The sequence below is a fragment of the Lithobates pipiens genome, unplaced genomic scaffold (genome assembly GCF_037356315.1).
Source record: "Lithobates pipiens isolate NorthernLeopardFrog02 unplaced genomic scaffold, aLitPip1_a1.2 Scaffold_18, whole genome shotgun sequence".
NCBI lineage: Eukaryota > Metazoa > Chordata > Amphibia > Anura > Ranidae > Lithobates > Lithobates pipiens.
This window is the reverse complement of record NW_027507758.1, coordinates 636954512-636974388: the sequence shown is the minus strand read 5'-3', so window position 1 is coordinate 636974388 and position 19877 is coordinate 636954512. Positions and strand designations below refer to the sequence as shown.

General features: G+C 48.3%; 1 protein-coding gene across 1 annotated transcript in view; it reads right to left on the bottom strand.

The window, feature by feature from the left end:
• LOC143989935 (uncharacterized) overlaps window positions 1–18090 on the bottom strand; it is a 57489-nt gene extending 39399 nt beyond the window's left edge. The window contains exons 1-7 of the mRNA XM_077490206.1: window positions 18031–18090; window positions 15807–15926; window positions 15595–15718; window positions 15381–15478; window positions 15070–15291; window positions 14809–14950; window positions 12503–13562 (exon numbers count right to left, since the gene is read on the bottom strand). Coding sequence (XP_077346332.1) covers window positions 12503–13562; window positions 14809–14950; window positions 15070–15291; window positions 15381–15478; window positions 15595–15679 — 1607 coding nt within the window. The 5' untranslated portion in view covers window positions 15680–15718; window positions 15807–15926; window positions 18031–18090. The remainder of the gene's footprint in view (window positions 1–12502; window positions 13563–14808; window positions 14951–15069; window positions 15292–15380; window positions 15479–15594; window positions 15719–15806; window positions 15927–18030) is intronic.
• Window positions 18091–19877: the final 1787 nt, after the last annotated feature.

The window sequence follows — 19877 nt, the reverse complement described above, 5'->3', positions numbered from 1 at the left end:
AAATACACCCGATCCGGTGGCCATTTTACATTCTTTCTTCTGTTAAGATAGGGACAGGTTCCTGTGTGGAGTAGGGAGAGATAAACCACTAGCTATTTGGTACACAAAAGTTCTTTTCAGGACTGGTATAGGTGTTAGGTGTTGATAGGTTTGCTGTGCTGCTGATTCTTGCAGCAGCCTGAGTGTCTTTTGTTAGTTTAGAGAAAGGGAAAGGACGGTGTATGCTACAGGGACAGCCAGATTAGTCTTTCATCATCATCATCATCATCATCATCATTAGCTGTTACTATCAAGGTCCACAAAAGAGCTGTTCCAGTAACCACTAATCGTTCTCTTTTTTTGCCAATTTGTATAGGGACAGGAAGGAAGCAGTGTTGTCAGGCAGTGAGGGTAATTTTAAAGACTTGCTGTTATTATTAGTTCCACAAAGGTTCTTTTCAGGACTGGTATCAGTGGTACAGTAATAGGCTTGTACATGTATAATATTCTTTCTTCCAAATATAGAAAGGATATTATACTTGACTGCTGCCCTTCTGCTGCAGTCTGCTAAACATTCACAACTCACTTGTTCCACAAAAGTTCTTATAAGGACTGGTAACTTGGTATAGGGTGCTACGGTACATAGGCTTGAGTGCGGTACAGTCTGCTGTTCTGTAAGGACCGCTATCGGTCCACAATAGATAGGGTTGACGTGCACCACTGCTGACCGCTGCCCTATACTGCAGCAGTCCTTCAGCGGTATAGGGACTGACGTACAGTCTGCTAATCACTAACACACAACCTGCTTGTTCCACAAAAGTTCTTATAAGGACTGGTAACTTGGTATAGGGTGCTACGGTACATAGGCTTGAGTGCGGTACAGTCTGCTGTTCTGTAAGGACCGCTATCGGTCCACAATAGATAGGGTTGACGTGCACCACTGCTGACCGCTGCCCTATACTGCAGCAGTCCTTCAGCGGTATAGGGACTGACGTACAGTCTGCTAAACACTAATACACAACCTGCTTGGTCCACAAAAGTTCTTATAAGGACTGGTAACTTGGTATAGGGTGCTACGGTACATAGGCTTGAGTGCGGTACAGTCTGCTGTTCTGTAAGGACCGCTATCGGTCCACAATAGATAGGGTTGACGTGCACCACTGCTGACCGCTGCCCTATACTGCAGCAGTCCTTCAGCGGTATAGGGACTGACGTACAGTCTGCTAAACACTAATACACAACCTGCTTGGTCCACAAAAGTTCTTATAAGGACTGGTAACTTGGTATAGGGTGCTACGGTACATAGGCTTGAGTGCGGTACAGTCTGCTGTTCTGTAAGGACCGCTATCGGTCCACAATAGATAGGGTTGACGTGCACCACTGCTGACCGCTCACCTATACTGCAGCAGTCCTTCAGCGGTATAGGGACTGACGTACAGTCTGCTAATCACTAACACACAACCTGCTTGTTCCACAAAAGTTCTTATAAGGACTGGTAACTTGGTATAGGGTGCTACGGTACATAGGCTTGAGTGCGGTACAGTCTGCTGTTCTGTAAGGACCGCTATCGGTCCACAATAGATAGGGTTGACGTGCACCACTGCTGACCGCTGCCCTATACTGCAGCAGTCCTTCAGCGGTATAGGGACTGACGTACAGTCTGCTAATCACTAACACACAACCTGCTTGTTCCACAAAAGTTCTTATAAGGACTGGTAACTTGGTATAGGGTGCTACGGTACATAGGCTTGAGTGCGGTACAGTCTGCTGTTCTGTAAGGACCGCTATCGGTCCACAATAGATAGGGTTGACGTGCACCACTGCTGACCGCTGCCCTATACTGCAGCAGTCCTTCAGCGGTATAGGGACTGACGTACAGTCTGCTAAACACTAATACACAACCTGCTTGGTCCACAAAAGTTCTTATAAGGACTGGTAACTTGGTATAGGGTGCTACGGTACATAGGCTTGAGTGCGGTACAGTCTGCTGTTCTGTAAGGACCGCTATCGGTCCACAATAGATAGGGTTGACGTGCACCACTGCTGACCGCTCACCTATACTGCAGCAGTCCTTCAGCGGTATAGGGACTGACGTACAGTCTGCTAATCACTAACACACAACCTGCTTGTTCCACAAAAGTTCTTATAAGGACTGGTAACTTGGTATAGGGTGCTACGGTACATAGGCTTGAGTGCGGTACAGTCTGCTGTTCTGTAAGGACCGCTATCGGTCCACAATAGATAGGGTTGACGTGCACCACTGCTGACCGCTGCCCTATACTGCAGCAGTCCTTCAGCGGTATAGGGACTGACGTACAGTCTGCTAATCACTAACACACAACCTGCTTGTTCCACAAAAGTTCTTATAAGGACTGGTAACTTGGTATAGGGTGCTACGGTACATAGGCTTGAGTGCGGTACAGTCTGCTGTTCTGTAAGGACCGCTATCGGTCCACAATAGATAGGGTTGACGTGCACCACTGCTGACCGCTGCCCTATACTGCAGCAGTCCTTCAGCGGTATAGGGACTGACGTACAGTCTGCTAAACACTAATACACAACCTGCTTGGTCCACAAAAGTTCTTATAAGGACTGGTAACTTGGTATAGGGTGCTACGGTACATAGGCTTGAGTGCGGTACAGTCTGCTGTTCTGTAAGGACCGCTATCGGTCCACAATAGATAGGGTTGACGTGCACCACTGCTGACCGCTCACCTATACTGCAGCAGTCCTTCAGCGGTATAGGGACTGACGTACAGTCTGCTAATCACTAACACACAACCTGCTTGTTCCACAAAAGTTCTTATAAGGACTGGTAACTTGGTATAGGGTGCTACGGTACATAGGCTTGAGTGCGGTACAGTCTGCTGTTCTGTAAGGACCGCTATCGGTCCACAATAGATAGGGTTGACGTGCACCACTGCTGACCGCTGCCCTATACTGCAGCAGTCCTTCAGCGGTATAGGGACTGACGTACAGTCTGCTAATCACTAACACACAACCTGCTTGTTCCACAAAAGTTCTTATAAGGACTGGTAACTTGGTATAGGGTGCTACGGTACATAGGCTTGAGTGCGGTACAGTCTGCTGTTCTGTAAGGACCGCTATCGGTCCACAATAGATAGGGTTGACGTGCACCACTGCTGACCGCTGCCCTATACTGCAGCAGTCCTTCAGCGGTATAGGGACTGACGTACAGTCTGCTAAACACTAATACACAACCTGCTTGGTCCACAAAAGTTCTTATAAGGACTGGTAACTTGGTATAGGGTGCTACGGTACATAGGCTTGAGTGCGGTACAGTCTGCTGTTCTGTAAGGACCGCTATCGGTCCACAATAGATAGGGTTGACGTGCACCACTGCTGACCGCTCACCTATACTGCAGCAGTCCTTCAGCGGTATAGGGACTGACGTACAGTCTGCTAATCACTAACACACAACCTGCTTGTTCCACAAAAGTTCTTATAAGGACTGGTAACTTGGTATAGGGTGCTACGGTACATAGGCTTGAGTGCGGTACAGTCTGCTGTTCTGTAAGGACCGCTATCGGTCCACAATAGATAGGGTTGACGTGCACCACTGCTGACCGCTCACCTATACTGCAGCAGTCCTTCAGCGGTATAGGGACTGACGTACAGTCTGCTAATCACTAACACACAACCTGCTTGTTCCACAAAAGTTCTTATAAGGACTGGTAACTTGGTATAGGGTGCTACGGTACATAGGCTTGAGTGCGGTACAGTCTGCTGTTCTGTAAGGACCGCTATCGGTCCACAATAGATAGGGTTGACGTGCACCACTGCTGACCGCTGCCCTATACTGCAGCAGTCCTTCAGCGGTATAGGGACTGACGTACAGTCTGCTAAACACTAATACACAACCTGCTTGGTCCACAAAAGTTCTTATAAGGACTGGTAACTTGGTATAGGGTGCTACGGTACATAGGCTTGAGTGCGGTACAGTCTGCTGTTCTGTAAGGACCGCTATCGGTCCACAATAGATAGGGTTGACGTGCACCACTGCTGACCGCTGCCCTATACTGCAGCAGTCCTTCAGCGGTATAGGGACTGACGTACAGTCTGCTAAACACTAATACACAACCTGCTTGGTCCACAAAAGTTCTTATAAGGACTGGTAACTTGGTATAGGGTGCTACGGTACATAGGCTTGAGTGCGGTACAGTCTGCTGTTCTGTAAGGACCGCTATAGGTCCACAATAGATAGGGTTGACGTGCACCACTGCTGACCGCTCACCTATACTGCAGCAGTCCTTCAGCGGTATAGGGACTAAGAGTTTTGTCACAGGGTCATTTAAAAAATGACATGCAGAGGAAGAGGCAGGCCCTTCCGCAGGGGTGGTAGGGGTAGGGCAGGAGCAACAGGCTTGAGCCAAAGTGGGAAGTTGCAGAAGGTGCGTTCAATTACTTTAAAGGATGCACCAGACTTGGTTGAGTGGCTCGCTCAGCCTTACTCTTCTGCACCCTCCTCATCCTCTCGATCTGCACCCTCTTCTTCACTCTCTGCTATGTGCACCCCCAAAGACACTACCACCAACAACACGACCACCACCACCACCACCACATACCTTCCGCTTGAGTCACTGGAATTATTTTCCGATCCATATCAAGAGGACATTTCTGATGCGCAGCCACTCTTGGTATTGGATCAGGAAGAGGAGGTAGCAACAAGCGCTACTCAGCAGTCTGACGCCAGTACCCAGATCAGCCCAAGGAGGAGGTTGGTCCCCGGTGTTGCTGCCTACTCTACTTATAGCGGTGGGGAAGGTGACGTTGATGATGACGTGTCTAGTGATGTCACGTGGGTGCCCACAAGAGAGGAAGAGGAGGGGAGTTCAGAGGGAGATATGGACCAGCAGATAGGGAGGAGAAGCAGCAATGACTTACATTGCACAGCAGGGACAAAGCAGACTGCAAATGTATCAGGAGCGAGTCATCGACCATGTACGGTCACATCTGGCGCTCCCAGGACACCGGCACATGGCTCCGCAGTGTGGGCTTTTTTTAACGTGTCCGCTGCTGACAATAGCGTTGCCATCTGCAATCTTTGCAGTCAACGCGTTAGTCGCGGTAAGCCCAATACTCACCTAGGGACGACCGCCTTAAGAAGGCACATGAGCAGCCATCACCGAGCCCAGTGGGAGCAACGGAACACACAAAGCCACACTGCAGGCTCTCACCGTCCAGCCTCGTCTTCTACTTCTCCTTCTCCTCTCTCCTCACAATTGTCCTCCACTCCACCTTCCATCACGCCAAGCTCACATTTTTCTGCAAAAAGGCAGGCTTCCGTGGGCCTAATGTTTGAGCGTAAAAAAATGATGACGCCGGATAACCCTCTTGCCCAACGGTTGGCGGCTGGCTTGTCAGAACTCATAGCCCGCCAACTACTGCCATATAAACTGGTGGACTCGGAGGCCTTTCGCAAATTTGTGGCCATTGGAACACCACAATGGAAGGTCCCAGGAAGGAAGTATTTCTCAGAGAAGGGCATCCCAGAGCTATATGGCCATGTTCAGCGGCAAGTGAATGTATCTCTGGCACACAGTGTCGGTGCCAAGATACATCTGACCACAGACACGTGGTCTAGCAAACACGGGCAGGGAAGGTATATCAGTTTTACTGCCCACTGGGTGAACCTTCTGACGGCCGTCAAGCATGTAACCCGTGGCACCCGTGTAGATTTGGTTTTACCGCCACGGATTGCATGCAGGCCTGACTCTTCTTCTCCTCCTCCTACTCCATCCTCCTCCCTCTCCTCCTCAGCTGCCTCCTCCTTTTCCGCTGCTAGCGTCTCTTCCACTGCACCGCCCAAGCTCCCCAGAACCTATTCCACATGCCAGGTGAGACGTTGCCATGCCGTGCTGCGTCTGTTGTGCCTGGAAGCAAAGAGCCACACTGGCCCGGCACTCCTTTCAGCTTTGCGTTCACAGGCAGATGAGTGGCTAACACCGCTCAATTTGACAGTTGGTAAAGTGGTGTGTGACAACGGTGCCAATCTGCTTAGCGCATTGAAACAGGGCAAAATCACGCACGTGCCGTGCATGGCACACGTCTTAAACTTGGTCGTGCAGCGATTCCTTGTCAAATACCCTGGGGTCCAGGACATCTTGCGGCAGGCAAGGAAAATCTCGGCCCATTTCAGAAGATCTTACACGGCCATGGCTCGCCTTGCTGACATTCAGCGGCGACACCATCTGCCGGTCAGACGTCTTATTTGCGATTGCCCGACGCGATGGAACTCAACCTTCTATATGCTTGATAGGCTGCTCCAGCAGAAACGTGCAGTTAACGTCTACCTGTATGAACTCTGCGAAAGAAACGGTTCTGGGGAGCTGGGTTTTTTTTCACCGCGCCAGTGGCTGCTCATGCGCGACACATGCAGACTTCTGCGGCCATTTGAGGAGATCACCAAACTGGTCAGTCGCAGCCATGGCGCCATCAGTGACATGGTACCTTATGCCTTCTTTCTGGAGCGTGCATTGCGTCGTGTCATTGATCAGGCTGTGGAGGAGCAGGAGCGGGAAGATGAGGAAGTCGCAATGCTGGATGAATTCCCAGGGGGGGCTACTCTATCTGAGACAAGTCAACAACAGGAGTCTGATGAGGAGTCAGAGGAGGATGGTGCCGGGGCGGATGAGCAGGAGCAAGAAGAGCATGCTTTAAACCTTTCTGGGATCCCTGTTGTGCGAGGATGGGGAGAGGAGAATGAAGAGGACGACATTATCCTGGATGATGAGCAGGAGCCAGGCCACCACACCGCTTCCACTTTAGTGCAAATGGGGGCCTTCATGCTCCAGTGTTTTAATAGGGACCCCCGTATAAAAAGCATGAGGGTCAAGGACCAGTACTGGGTGGCAACGTACTTAGACCCCCGGTACAAACACAAAATGGCGGAAATGTTACCGCCGTCGCAGAGGGCTGTCAGAATGCAGCACTTCCAGGCCTTGCTTCGAGAAATGCTGCATTCTGCTTTTGCGTGCGCTGGCAGAGGAGCAATTCCCACTCCCAGAGAAGGATTTGCGGGTACCAATCCAACAGCGCCTGCAAGAAGAGGCCGGTTTGAAGATGTGTTGGTGACTTCGGATATGAGGTCATTCTTTCAGCCGACCCATCGACAGGTGTCATCCGGATCCAGCATCAGGGAACGCCTAGACCGTCAGGTGTCCGACTACATTGGGTTAACGGCCGATGTGGACGCTCTGAGGAGTGATGAACCCCTAGACTACTGGGTGGGCAGGCTTGACCTCTGGCCAGAGCTTGCCCAATTTGCAATCGAACTGTTGGCTTGCCCCTCATCCAGTGTCCTGTCCGAAAGGACGTTCAGCGCAGCAGGGGGGATTGTGACCGATAAGCGTACTCGCCTAGCTCACCACAGTGTTAACTACCTCACATTTCTAAAAATGAATGAGGCATGGATCTCGGAGGAATTCAACACATGTGATCAGTAGACCATGTATATGTCTATAAACAATTTTTGGAATCAAGCACACAGACCTTCTTAATTCATTTGGCTCACTTCCCTGACCCAAAAAAGCACACCGTACTATATGCCCCTACCCTCCTCTTTGAAGAGGTTGAGCGGTGTCATATTTCTACTGGGGCTGCTTATTATGAGGGGTTCCCACCATCCCTGTGCTGTGCTGACTTCCTCCTGGGTGTTCTTATTATGAGGGGCTCCCACCATCCCTGTGCTGTGCTGACTTCCTCCTGGGGGTTCTTATTATGAGGGGATCACACCATCCCTGTGCTGTGCTGACTTCCTCCTGGGGCTGCTTACGGTGCTGCTGTCAGCGCTGTATGTCACGGAGCTGCTGTCAGCGCTGTATGTCACGGAGCTGCTGTCAGCGCTGTATGTCACGGAGCTGCTGTCAGCGCTGTATGTCACGGAGCTGCTGTCAGCGCTGTATGTCACGGAGCTGCTGTCAGCGCTGTATGTCACGGAGCTGCTGTCAGCGCTGTATGTCACGGAGCTGCTGTCAGCGCTGTATGTCACGGAGCTGCTGTCAGCGCTGTATGTCACGGAGCTGCTGTCAGCGCTGTATGTCACGGAGCTGCTGTCAGCGCTGTATGTCACGGTGCTGCTGTCAGCGCTGTATGTCACGGAGCTGCTGTCAGCGCTGTATGTCACGGAGCTGCTGTCAGTGCTGTATGTCACGGAGCTGCTGTCAGCGCTGTATGTCACGGAGCTGCTGTCAGCGCTGTATGTCACGGAGCTGCTGTCAGCGCTGTATGTCACGGTGCTGCTGTCAGCGCTGTATGTCACGGAGCTGCTGTCAGCGCTGTATGTCACGGAGCTGCTGTCAGCGCTGTATGTCACGGAGCTGCTGTCAGCGCTGTATGTCACGGAGCTGCTGTCAGCGCTGTATGTCACGGAGCTGCTGTCAGCGCTGTATGTCACGGTGCTGATGTCAGTGCTCTGTATTACGGTGCTGCTGTCAGTGCTCTGTATCTCCTGCACCCTCTTGTTTGCCTACCCTGGTCCCTGACCTTCCCTCTCCTCCATTGCCTTCATTAGCTCCATAGTCCTGAATTGTCAGAACAATTTCCCAAATAAAAAAAAAATGCTTGTAGTTATCGATCCCAAATTCACCTCATACATGTATTATGCTATTGTCCAGGTGGTGGGACTACGTGCTACCCCCTAATAATTACCCCGTGGCCGCAAATTCGACCTAAAGGTTTGCGAAATTCGCCTCCCATTGAAGTCAATGGAGCCCGCGGCGAACGGTCGTTTTCGCGAACGTTTGTGTCCGTTCGCGTTTCGCGTTCGCGAAACGTCCCGTCGGAAGTTCGTCCATCACTACTGAATACCCTGCCAGGCAACATGAGCCCTGTTTACTGACCTAGCCTGGTTCTGCTTCCTTTGCTGAGATAACCTATCTTTCCTTTTGAAATTTTAAAAGCTTTGGATTCCTAAGACGAGGGAGGAGGGAGTTCAGAATCTTCTGTAATGTTACAAGGTTAGCCAAGCTGTCATGGCTGCGTTCCAAACAACATGGCAACTAGTTACAACATTTCCTGTCCCGTACGTGATATCGAACCATCCCCATATTCAGGGAAGTAGCAGAATGTGTTTTAGGGTATAATTCCACATATACAAACTGCATGGCACCAGGTTCCCGATGTGCGGGGCAAAACATGTCAGAGGGGGCGTGGCTGGAGCAGCACTGGCTGAGGCCACACTATATTCACATATTCATGCATTGGCTCGGTAAGCGGTGTTCCTTTCTCTTCTTCTGCTTCTACACCCCTGAATGGTGCTTAGGTACCTGCTCCCTTCACTGGAACCAGCGAGGAGGTCTTTGTCTCAGCTTACAGCAGGCACTGCAAGTTATACCTGAATCACTAGGCTCCAAAAAAGCCTCACATATGTAGCATCCCCATACTCAGGAGAGCCTGGTAATAACTGTAGTGCAAATACTCTGGCTAGTCTCACTACCTTGTCCCAGATCCACATTGTAAGTGTAGCCAGGCACATGGATTATCCACACTTCTGGCTCAATAAGTAATCTAGGGGATTGCTTTTTCTGAATTTATTGCAGTGTAACTTGGTTAGGGCAGAGCGGTGGGATATTCCATAATGTTGATCAGAAGTAGGGGAACGCCATCTCTTTGCAACTAATACTTCTTGAAAAGTCCCTTAGACACAGTTCTTGGGAAGTGGACAGCTCTGGGCACCAAAGCAATGTCCCAGGCTGGCAAACCTCAGTCTTAGGGAAACAGCAGGGTTAACATTCGCCCAGACCCTGCTCTTAGGTCTATACTCATAAGTCCTTGGGTGATGGGGACTATTTTCAGCATTAGGCAAACAGCTGAGTAGTGGAGTCTCCAGACTCGGTCAATCACCCTTCTCTAGATTGCAGTCACTCTGAAGATAGGGCCCCAGCTTTTTTCAGTAGGCGGGGGCCTCACTGGGATCCTGGTAAAGGTGCAGGGTGACCTCAGAGGGTCTCTTACTGGACAAAGACCTAGACTGATGCAGCCCCAGACTGTTGATGTTCTCTCTAGCTATCCTCTGAACACACCCCCTTAAGGATTGTCTGGGACCTCATATATATGCAGGCTGCTCCACTCCTATGTTCTGGTGCCTTCCAGAAAGCAGGGAAAAGCAATCAAGTGTGCAGCCTGATCAGTCCAAAGCAACCAGCAGCAGCCCCACTGATTACAGAGGAGCAAAACAAAAAAGGGAATACATTTTCCTAACAGCCTAGCACCTAACTATGAGGGTGTACATAACATTTCCAGGAGGAATATTTAGCTGCTACATTCCTTCCACTTTTAAATAAACAATTCCTTACATTTAGGAGTCTATTAAAAACTGCATAACAGTTTTCCCTGTGAAAATGCATGTACATGCCTTCTGTGTGAATGGCGTATTAAACAAATGTTCTTAGGCTATTTGATGAGCTGGTCAAAAGTTTTCCATTGATTTTAAATGGAAATTGTTGCATTTGTTCACTAGATGGCGCTAGTTCCTATTATACCTAGCTCCACAACGACTGGCTGTGATATTTTACGTTTTAAATGAATGGCTGGTTTAATCAAAAGAGAGATAATGCCCGTGTTTCTCCACATAGGGAGACTGTATGGAATGGGCATTTTAAAGCACCTAAAGTTAGTAACCAAAGTAGCAAAGTGTATAAAATGACAAATAGTTGTATTCAAAATTAAAAAAGAAGGAGTAAAGACTCCATAAAAAGGTAATATCTCATAACTTTAGATGCATAAAACAACCATTTCTGCATTAGTAGATAGCGAAGGAAATATGTATCGACCTGTTTTGCCCTAATAGAGGGCTTCTTCAGAATCTGCTTTTCAATGTTTTTATGTTCTTATTGTTCAAATGAGAGCCAAAAAACATCAGCATTGCAATATACACACATGCAGAGAAAAGACCACACACTGCGACACACGGGTAGGTTAATTGGCTTCTGTCCAAAAATTGGCCCTAGTATATGAATGGGGACCTTCGATTGTGGGCTCTTCGAGGGTAGGGGCTGATGTGAGTGTGCAATGTACAGGGATAGGGACAATTGTAGACACTCACTCAGGTTGAACTGGATGGACTGGTGTCTTTATTCAACCTTACTAACTATGTTTTACTGCCTCTTTGATTCCCTGCAAAGGTAAAGCATAATGGGCTACTATGCATCGCATAATAGTCCATTATGTGTCACTTACCTGACACAGGAGCCAGCGATGTCACCGCTGTCCCCTCTTCCAGGAAGCGTCCATCTTCCTTCCGGGTATCGTGGCTCTGGCGCTGTGATTGGCAGGAGCCGCAATGAAGTCACTCCTGCCCATGTGCGGGGGGGCCGCCACTAACGGCATGATTGCCGTTAACAGTGGCACGCTCAGTGCGCCTGCGTGCTGCTCTCTATGGCGCATGCGCCGTAGACAGCGGTGCCTGTCTTTTGCAAATATCTCCTAAACCGTTTAGGTTTAGGAGATATTTCATGCACCTACAGGTAAGCCTTAATCTAGGCTTACCTGTGGGTAAAATTGATCTGTAAGGGTTTACAACCATTTTAACACAGTGATTTCCTATCACTGTCAGCTCCATCTAGTGGCCATAATGGGGTAATTTTCCTGAAATATCCCCATCAGTAGAAATAGTGCAATATGATATTATGACTACTAGATGGAGCAAATGATCATATGAAATAAAATATTATCAACAATCGTCACGGCTGGTCACATTCATTCAACACGTTTTGAAATAGACCTCTAAGCCCTTGTACACATGGTCGGACATTCCGACAACAAAATCCGTCGGTTTTTTTCCGACAGATTTTGTCCGAAACTGGTGTTGCATACACATGGTCAGACACAGTTGTCGGAAAATCCGATCGTTCAGAAAGTGATGATGTTCGCTCGTTACGACGGCACTACGTTCAGGCTAGTAGCCAATAGCTTTGGTCTCGTAATTTGATTTGAGCATGTGTGGCACTTTGTCCGATCGGAATTCTCTACAAACGATCAGATCATGTTGTCGGAAAATTTTATGTCCAGCTCTCAAACTTTGTTGGCCAGGCATTCCAACGGAAAAAGTCCGATGGAGCCCACACACGGTCGGATTATCTGACAACACGGTCCGATCGGACATTTTCCGTCGGAATTTCCGACTGTGTGTACAAGGGCTAAGTGTTTGTGAAATCTTACATCACACAATGTACTCAGCCAATGAAAAGTAATGACTCCATTTTATTTTTCTCCTGCTATCAATGGTCAACACGGTACAACACTTCATCCATGTCTTTGGTGATCTCTGATCTCCTTAGCAACTGTTTCTTACATGATGAAGATCAGCCATGGAGTATATCTGAGGTGTATATCAGGGTGTGCTTCTTCCCCACATGAGAGCTGTGATGTCCAGCAACATTCATATAGAAGACATTTCCCGCACTCAAGGCACTAATACACCTCAAGGGTAGTGTGGGGTCCCTGATGTACAGGAAGATAGGACTTCAGTGAGGAACAATTCCCTCACTCAGGACAGGAATACGTCTTCTCTCCTGTGTGAGATCTCTGATGTCTGTAAAGATGGGACTTCACTGAAAAGCATTTCCCACATTCAGGACAGGAATACGGCTTCTCCCCCGTGTGAGATCTCTGATGTATGTAAAGATTGGATTTGCGTGAAAAACATTTCCCGCACTCAGGACAGGAATACGGCTTCTCCCCCGTGTGAGAACTCTGATGTCTGTAAAGATGGGACTTCATTGGAAAACATTTTCCACACTCAGGACAGGAATACGGCTTCTTCCCCAAATGCAATTTTTGATGTGTGTCAAGATGGAACTTCGCTGAAAAACATTTCCCGCACTCAGGACAGGAATACGGCTTCTCTTCTGTGTGAGATCTGTGATGTGTGAAAAGATCTCGTTTTTGTACAAAACATTTCCCGCATTCAGAACAGGAATATGGTTTTTCCCCTGTGTGAGATCTCTGATGTGAGTACAGATGGGATATCTGTGAAAAACATTTCCCACACTCAGGACAAGAATACGGCTTCTCCCCTGTGTGAGATCTTTCATGCACATTAAGTTCAGATTTAGAATTGAAATGCTTCACACACTCAGTACAGGAGAATGGTTTTTCCCCCGTGTGAAGTTTTTGATGTTTGACAAGATATGATTTTAGTATAAAACATTTCCCGCACTCACGACAGTAAAATGGCTTCTCCTCCATGTGAGATCTCTGATGTATTGAAAGACTGGACTTCCTTGAAAAACATTTCCCACACTCAGGACAGAAATGTGGCTTCTCCCCAGTGTGAGATCTTTTATGCTCATTAAGACGAGATCTATAATGGAAACACTTCCCGCACTCAGTACAGGAAAAGCTCTTATCTGTTGGAAGGACGGCACCGTCCCGCACAGTCTGAGGTTCCTCAGAATAAGAGGAATACGATGGTCCATCTACACTGTGTGGTGCCGGATGGACATTTGAGGTAGTCGGGTTTTCTCCTGGACTATACTGTGTGATGTCCTCATCTTCTACTTTACAGTCTGGAGACAAAGTGAGACAATCCTCTGAGGTTTTCCTCATCTCCCGTCCATCTACTAAAATAGAAATACAAAGATTATTACTAGACATGAGCTGATTGGTTCCCCTAAACCAGGACTCCGCCCACATCAGGCAGCTTTGTCTCTGAGGATCTTACAATTCCCCCCTCAAGGTAACTAGTAAATGGGTCCTCTGATCTCCTACCAGATCATTTCTTTATTCATGGACCTTAGTCAGAGAGTGAGGAAACAACGAGAACTGTCTTTTATAGGAGTGACAGTGATGAGGGGATTATAGGACGAGTGTCCCCTCCCCCTCTATCACTCATTGCCATCTTCCCAACACAAGAAGTCCTGCACTTCCTTATTTAGTCCATGATTTAGTCATGAATAACAGCGGGGCTGAGCCCCACCAGAGGTCAGAGAGTGAGGATGGGAGAACAACCAAGATGAAGACTGGACTGATCCTGAAGACCCCCATCTTTGGGTTATTGACTCCTCCCTCATTATCACTTCTGTTTAAGGTTCCAGAGTTTGAGGATGTTATCACATTATTATCAACATGTAAAAGTCTGTGCTCCAATCACATCATCCGATATAAAATGTCCAGCTGGTAGAGAATGGGTGTAACAAAAGAGAATACATATTATGTGTATATATAGCAGTGGGGGGAGGGGAGAGAGCAGAAGTCAGGACTATGTAATATACAACATATTGTATAGGATACAACAGATAGGACTATATAGAATGATGTAATGTACACCAGAGTATATAGTGCAGGGGTCAGGAGTATGTAATATACAATATAAAGTATACAGTGTAAGGGTCAGGACTCATAATATTGGTAATCAGTGGAAGATGAAATGTTTACATGAGACAAGTTGCAGAGGTCCCACACCGCTCCTCCCATCTCCTGAGACTGCACTCGGTGACTTGGGTCTGAGACTATACAGACATATCCCTCCACCCGGCACAGCCAGCAGACAACAGAGCATGTGAGCCTGGGAGAATTGTCTATCAGAGATCTTACTAGACTCCCATTAACATCTATGGTGAAAACAAACATGTATTTTGCTGTCAGCTGATCCCCAGAATCTCCATAAATCCAGTCTAGTTACATAAATTGTGTCGGCAGCACAGAGAAGGAAGATTATCGGAGAGAAATCCAGGAATACAGGATGGGGAACACAGCTCAGGAAAGTGACCAGGGGATTACAGGCTGATATCACCCAGCCCCCGCCCTACTCTGGACCAATCAGTGAGCAGTATGGGTGGAGGAATGTATTTAGTGTTAATGACCCACCTGTGCTGATCTCTGTAGGAGTGTCCTCCTCTATAAATGTCCCCGTTATTCCATCCTCCTCCATAGACTGCTGATCATCCCTCACATACCTCTCTTCTTCTTCTGATTTCACCTCAAATTCTATATCCATTGGATCTCCACTCTAAACCAAGAAAATGAGAGAAAATATCATCTGTAAACTATAATCTTTATTATTGTGACATCACATAAAAATCCACACTTGTCTCTCTAAGTGTGTTTTATATCCTGCGTCCCACCAACCTTGTAACAGTGGGGGATGGTGTGACCTTCCTGTGTGGAATCCCGGGAATACAGAGGACGGGGACATCTCTCTGGTGGGTTTCTGTAGCTGGATGACTCCACCATGGTGTCCTGGTACAGATCTTTGTGTTCTTTTAGAGACTCCTCCATCACCCCATCCTCATCATCCTCCTCTTTTATTTCTTCTTTAACTTCAACTTTAGAATCTCTCAGGTTTCCACTCTGAATATATAATATAAATGACATCAATGGTAACAATGCAGATAATGTACAGATCCTAATGATACTATCAGTGATTGTTCCTCATCTACCTGATGATGGTGGGGGATGGTGTGATCTTCCTGTGTGGAATCCCGGGAATACAGAGGACGGGGACATCTCTCTGGTGGGTTCCCATTACTGGATCCATCTGTAGGAAACACACACACTGACTGAATACATTGTTTCTATGTGTTTATCAGATGATGGGGGATCTAGGTGGAGCCTCCGTACTGCTCTCTCCTTTACAATAAAGTCTCCTCTTACCCGGTGATGTGAGGGGCGGCTGATTGTCCATCATGACGTCCTTGTAGAGATCCTTGTGTCCTTCTAAATACTCCCACTCCTCCATGGAGAAATAGACAGTGACATCCTGACACCTTATAGGAACCTGACACACACAATGATACAGTCACCATCCAGACACATCCCTTGTCTGTTACTGGATAATGTCCCACAATTCCCAGAATCCTCCTCACCTCTCCTCCATCATCTCTCTGGTGACTTCTAGAATCTTCTTTGTATTTCTCTATTCTATCAGGGAGGGAGGTGGAGGCAATGTGATGGTCATATGATCTCCAGACTTCACAGGAGAAAAACTTTAAAATATAAACACAAATAGTAAAATAAAATGATATTCCCAGAATCCTCCTCATCTGTCCATTCAGGTCTCCATTTTATTAAAGCCCCATTTAAGACTGAGGTATAATTTACCCACACAGGACCCCCACACTACACAGGTTAAAAGCTTGTTGCAAGCATTATGGGTTCATTACATACAATGCAGTCCCACCTGCTTTGCAGGCTTGTCCTGGTTCCTCCTGTAAGGACTCTGTAGTCCTGTTTCTCAGCACCTTGTGGGGATCTTTGTGGCAGTGCCGAGGTGGCACCATGTTGGAGATTCGGTCCCGCTACTTCCTCTCTGTTCTGCCGGAGAACTCTGCAGGTACACAGGCAGCTGGGGGGTGTGTCAGAGGAATAATAAAAATCCTACTTGCCAGAATAGGCGCTTCCCTGTGGGGTAGAGTAGCACAGCTGCGCATACGGTTGCGCAATTCACCGGGTCTGCACATACGGGTGCGTGATACTGTGGGCCGGCTCATGTGGGTGCGCGATGCGGCGCAATTGCGCGCACAGCGTGGTTCCCCCTGGCGGGCCTATAAAAGGGAGCCTTATTTCGTTGCTGGTTTGTCTTCTCAGCTTCTAGTGTTCCTAGCTTGTGTACCTGTGCCTACCTGTTATGACCCAGATTGACTTGACCACTCCTGAATCTCTCCAGTATCTGAGCTTGCTTAAGGACTTCTCTACTTGCTTGATCCCCATGTTTGACTCCCGGCCTTCTCCTGGACTCTGCTTCTGCCTGACCCTTGTGTTTGATCCTCGGCCTGCTCCATAGACACCTCTACTGCTTGACCATCGTGTATGACCCCGGCTTGCTTCAGGACTTCCTCTCTGCCTCGACCTCTTTGTTTGACCCACGGCCTCCTCACTTGATTCTGCTCCTGCCTCCATCTCCGGATCTAGTTGTTGAGCCCCAGCCGGGCTTCTCTTCAGTCCAGTGTCAAGTCCGCCCTGCACGGATCTTCTCTCTGCCAGAAGGCCATCCTGCAAGCTTCTCCTACCTGCTGACGACCCGTGCCTCTCTGTGCCAAATACCCACTGTACCACCTCCAGGGGTATCTTACACTCAGCTGCAAGGGAAGCCACTCTCAGCAATTCGGCCCTGGTGAGTCCCTGACAGGGTGGAAGAAAGATCGGCAGCGGGAGCTCAGTGAGATGAGTCCTCTCATGCCGCTGTCCTGTCCAGTCCACCCCTCACTTCACAGGTCGGGTGCCATCATCTCCTCCTCCTCCCCTCACTCTCCCGCCTGGCCCCGCTCCGAGCCACATTCCTGTCTGAATAACGTGTCCGGGTTTCAGGCAGAAACATTATTCAGACCAACAGTGAGAATGGACTGACAAGAGCCCAGGGGCCAGGACACCATGGTGACCTGGGATTTGTTGGGCCCTAACTTATGGTGACCATAGAGACATGGAAATTCAGCTGGTTCAGCAGGGATCGGTCACATTTCCATCCATGTGTGGTCACTGCCAGATAAAAGTCACTCCATCAGTGGCTGCAGCCAATAGCTTCATCACTGATCTGTGTATTCTGAGAGCGGAGGAGCGCCCCCCATTGTCAGAATACAATAGTGCAGCGGGGAGGATTCCCCCATCCCCCTCCAATGTGTGGATGGGGGAAATCACTTCCGTTTTTTCCTCTCATCCCGCTGGATGAATGATAAAACTGAACCATGTATGGCCAGCTTTGGAAGGAAGATATATTAATCATTAGTGATGAGCTCGGGTGTGTTGGAAAACCCACATTCCCGATCCCACCAGGAAGCCGACACGGCAGTGCTAATCACAGGCAGGGAGACATTTCCTGGTCTCCAGCTGCACAGATCAGGAAATGTCTCACTGTCTGTGATTAGCACTGTGCAGTGTCGGCTTCCTGGTGGGATCGGGAATGTGGGGTTTCCAACACACTGGAGCCCATCACTATTCATCATCAACTGATCCCCCTGAAGGGGTTAATCTACATTTACACACTATATATGTGTGTATCATCATCTGCTGGAGATAAAAGACATCACAGTGACTATGGAGGAAGAGGACAAACATGACGGGGGGGGTTACTGGGTGTAAATAATATCTTATTACCTCCTCTGCTGCCTCTTCCAGCAACGTCTACTTTGTACTTCCTCCTGACTCACCTCTCACCCGGAACTTCCTGTCTGTACTTGACATCACTTCCTGTCTGTACCTGACATCACTTCCTGTCTTCTGAGAGTGGAGCTCCATATTTGACAGGAAACGTGTGTCCTCCACTTCACTTTTTTTTTAAATGAACTTTAATGTAACAAACATTCAATAGACATTAGAAACAATAATTTCCTGGTGCCTATCCATGGCAGCATACAGTACCTGTGACAAGCTCCGCCTTGGCTCCTCCCTCAGGACTAGTGAATATTATAAAAGAAATGGTTAGCGCAGCCCCAGCATTCTCCTTTTTTTCCCTCATACCTCATGGCAGTGAATTCTGGTCAAGCGTCCTTACCTTCTGCATTCGGCAGCCTCTGTCCGGGTTCAAGCCTCTCCCGGACGCAGTTCCTTCTCTTGGGCAGCTAAACGCGCTTATAAGGTTGGAAGTCCCTTCTGTAGGATCTTTTGGGACAAGCAGTTTGTCTCTTAAGTAAGAGCTTTATCTGCAAATTGGTCATTTAGGCATTAGCTCACTTATGGTTACAGAGGCAGCAGGTATTTCTGCATTCCTTTTTTTTTCTCCCCTCTCTCTCTCCCTCCTTTCTCTTTCCTCTTCTCTCTCTCTTTTCCTCCCCTCCTCTCCCCAACTTTCCATTTTTTTCTCTTGGTCTCTCTTTTTTTTTTCTCCCTCTTCGCTCCTTGTCAAAGAAAACCCCCCTCCTAGCCCCTGTCGCCCTCCAGGCTCCCCAGGAGCCGCGCATGCTCAGCGTCGGCTTTTTCTGCACTTTCGGCATTCCCTGCCGTGTTTTGCGCATGCGCCGGCAGGGCAGGTCCTCCGGGGGCTCGTTCCGCCGGTCGGCGCATGTGCGGTAAATCCGGAGGCCACGGCGGCCATTTTGGTTGAGGGCTGAGCCCTCAAAGCATCAGGGACATTGTTCCAGGGTCTCCTGTTCCTATTTATCTCCCTGGCGGCCTCAGTGGGACGCTTGTGGCTGCAGGGAGAACTGCATTTAGAGAGCTCCAGGCAAGGAAACCCATTCACTTCAGGTAAGGCAAATAAATAAATAAAAAATGTAATTAAATAATATAAAATAAATAAATAAAATAATACATATATAAAATTATTAATATAAATAAAATAAATAAATTAAATAAATGTTTATTTGGGGTCCCAGGAAAAAAAAAAGAGACAACTCTTTATTTTTAGAGGTAATCCCTTTTTCTTCAAGTCGGGACATGGCCAGTTGATGCTTCTCCTAACTCTTTTCTTAGCTGCTGCCTCTGCCTAGCATGAGCCATTCGCCACCCGCACAAGATCCTACTCTACTCCCAAGGTAAGGCCCTACGTCCAGGTAAGTTTATATAAAAAAAAGAGTGCACTGAGGCTGGTACTTTTATGTACTTCAGTCCTATACGCCAGAAGACGTCTAAGAGGACCTCAAGGCGTCATGAAGATGACGATGACTCAAGTCACAGCAGAGACAGGTCGTCCAGGCATGGGGATTATAGAAGTGGCAGGAAAGCATCGGCCAAAAAGCGCCGTCATTCAACGGCAAGACCTCCCCGAGACCTAGATCTCCAGGATGTCAGGCCTTTGGAGCCACCCCACTTCCAGACAAACTGATTCTTCGGAATTGCCTTAGGGACTATGCAGCGGACAGAGAATCTGAAGGTCTGCAAGTGGTGGACCTACTCAAAAAGCAGTAAAAGATTCCCTTGCGGAATTGGTAGCCACAATGCCGACGCAACAACCAGCATCCCCTCCTCAGGAGCAAACGGCTGAGGCTTCTACTCCCGGGCTGTCC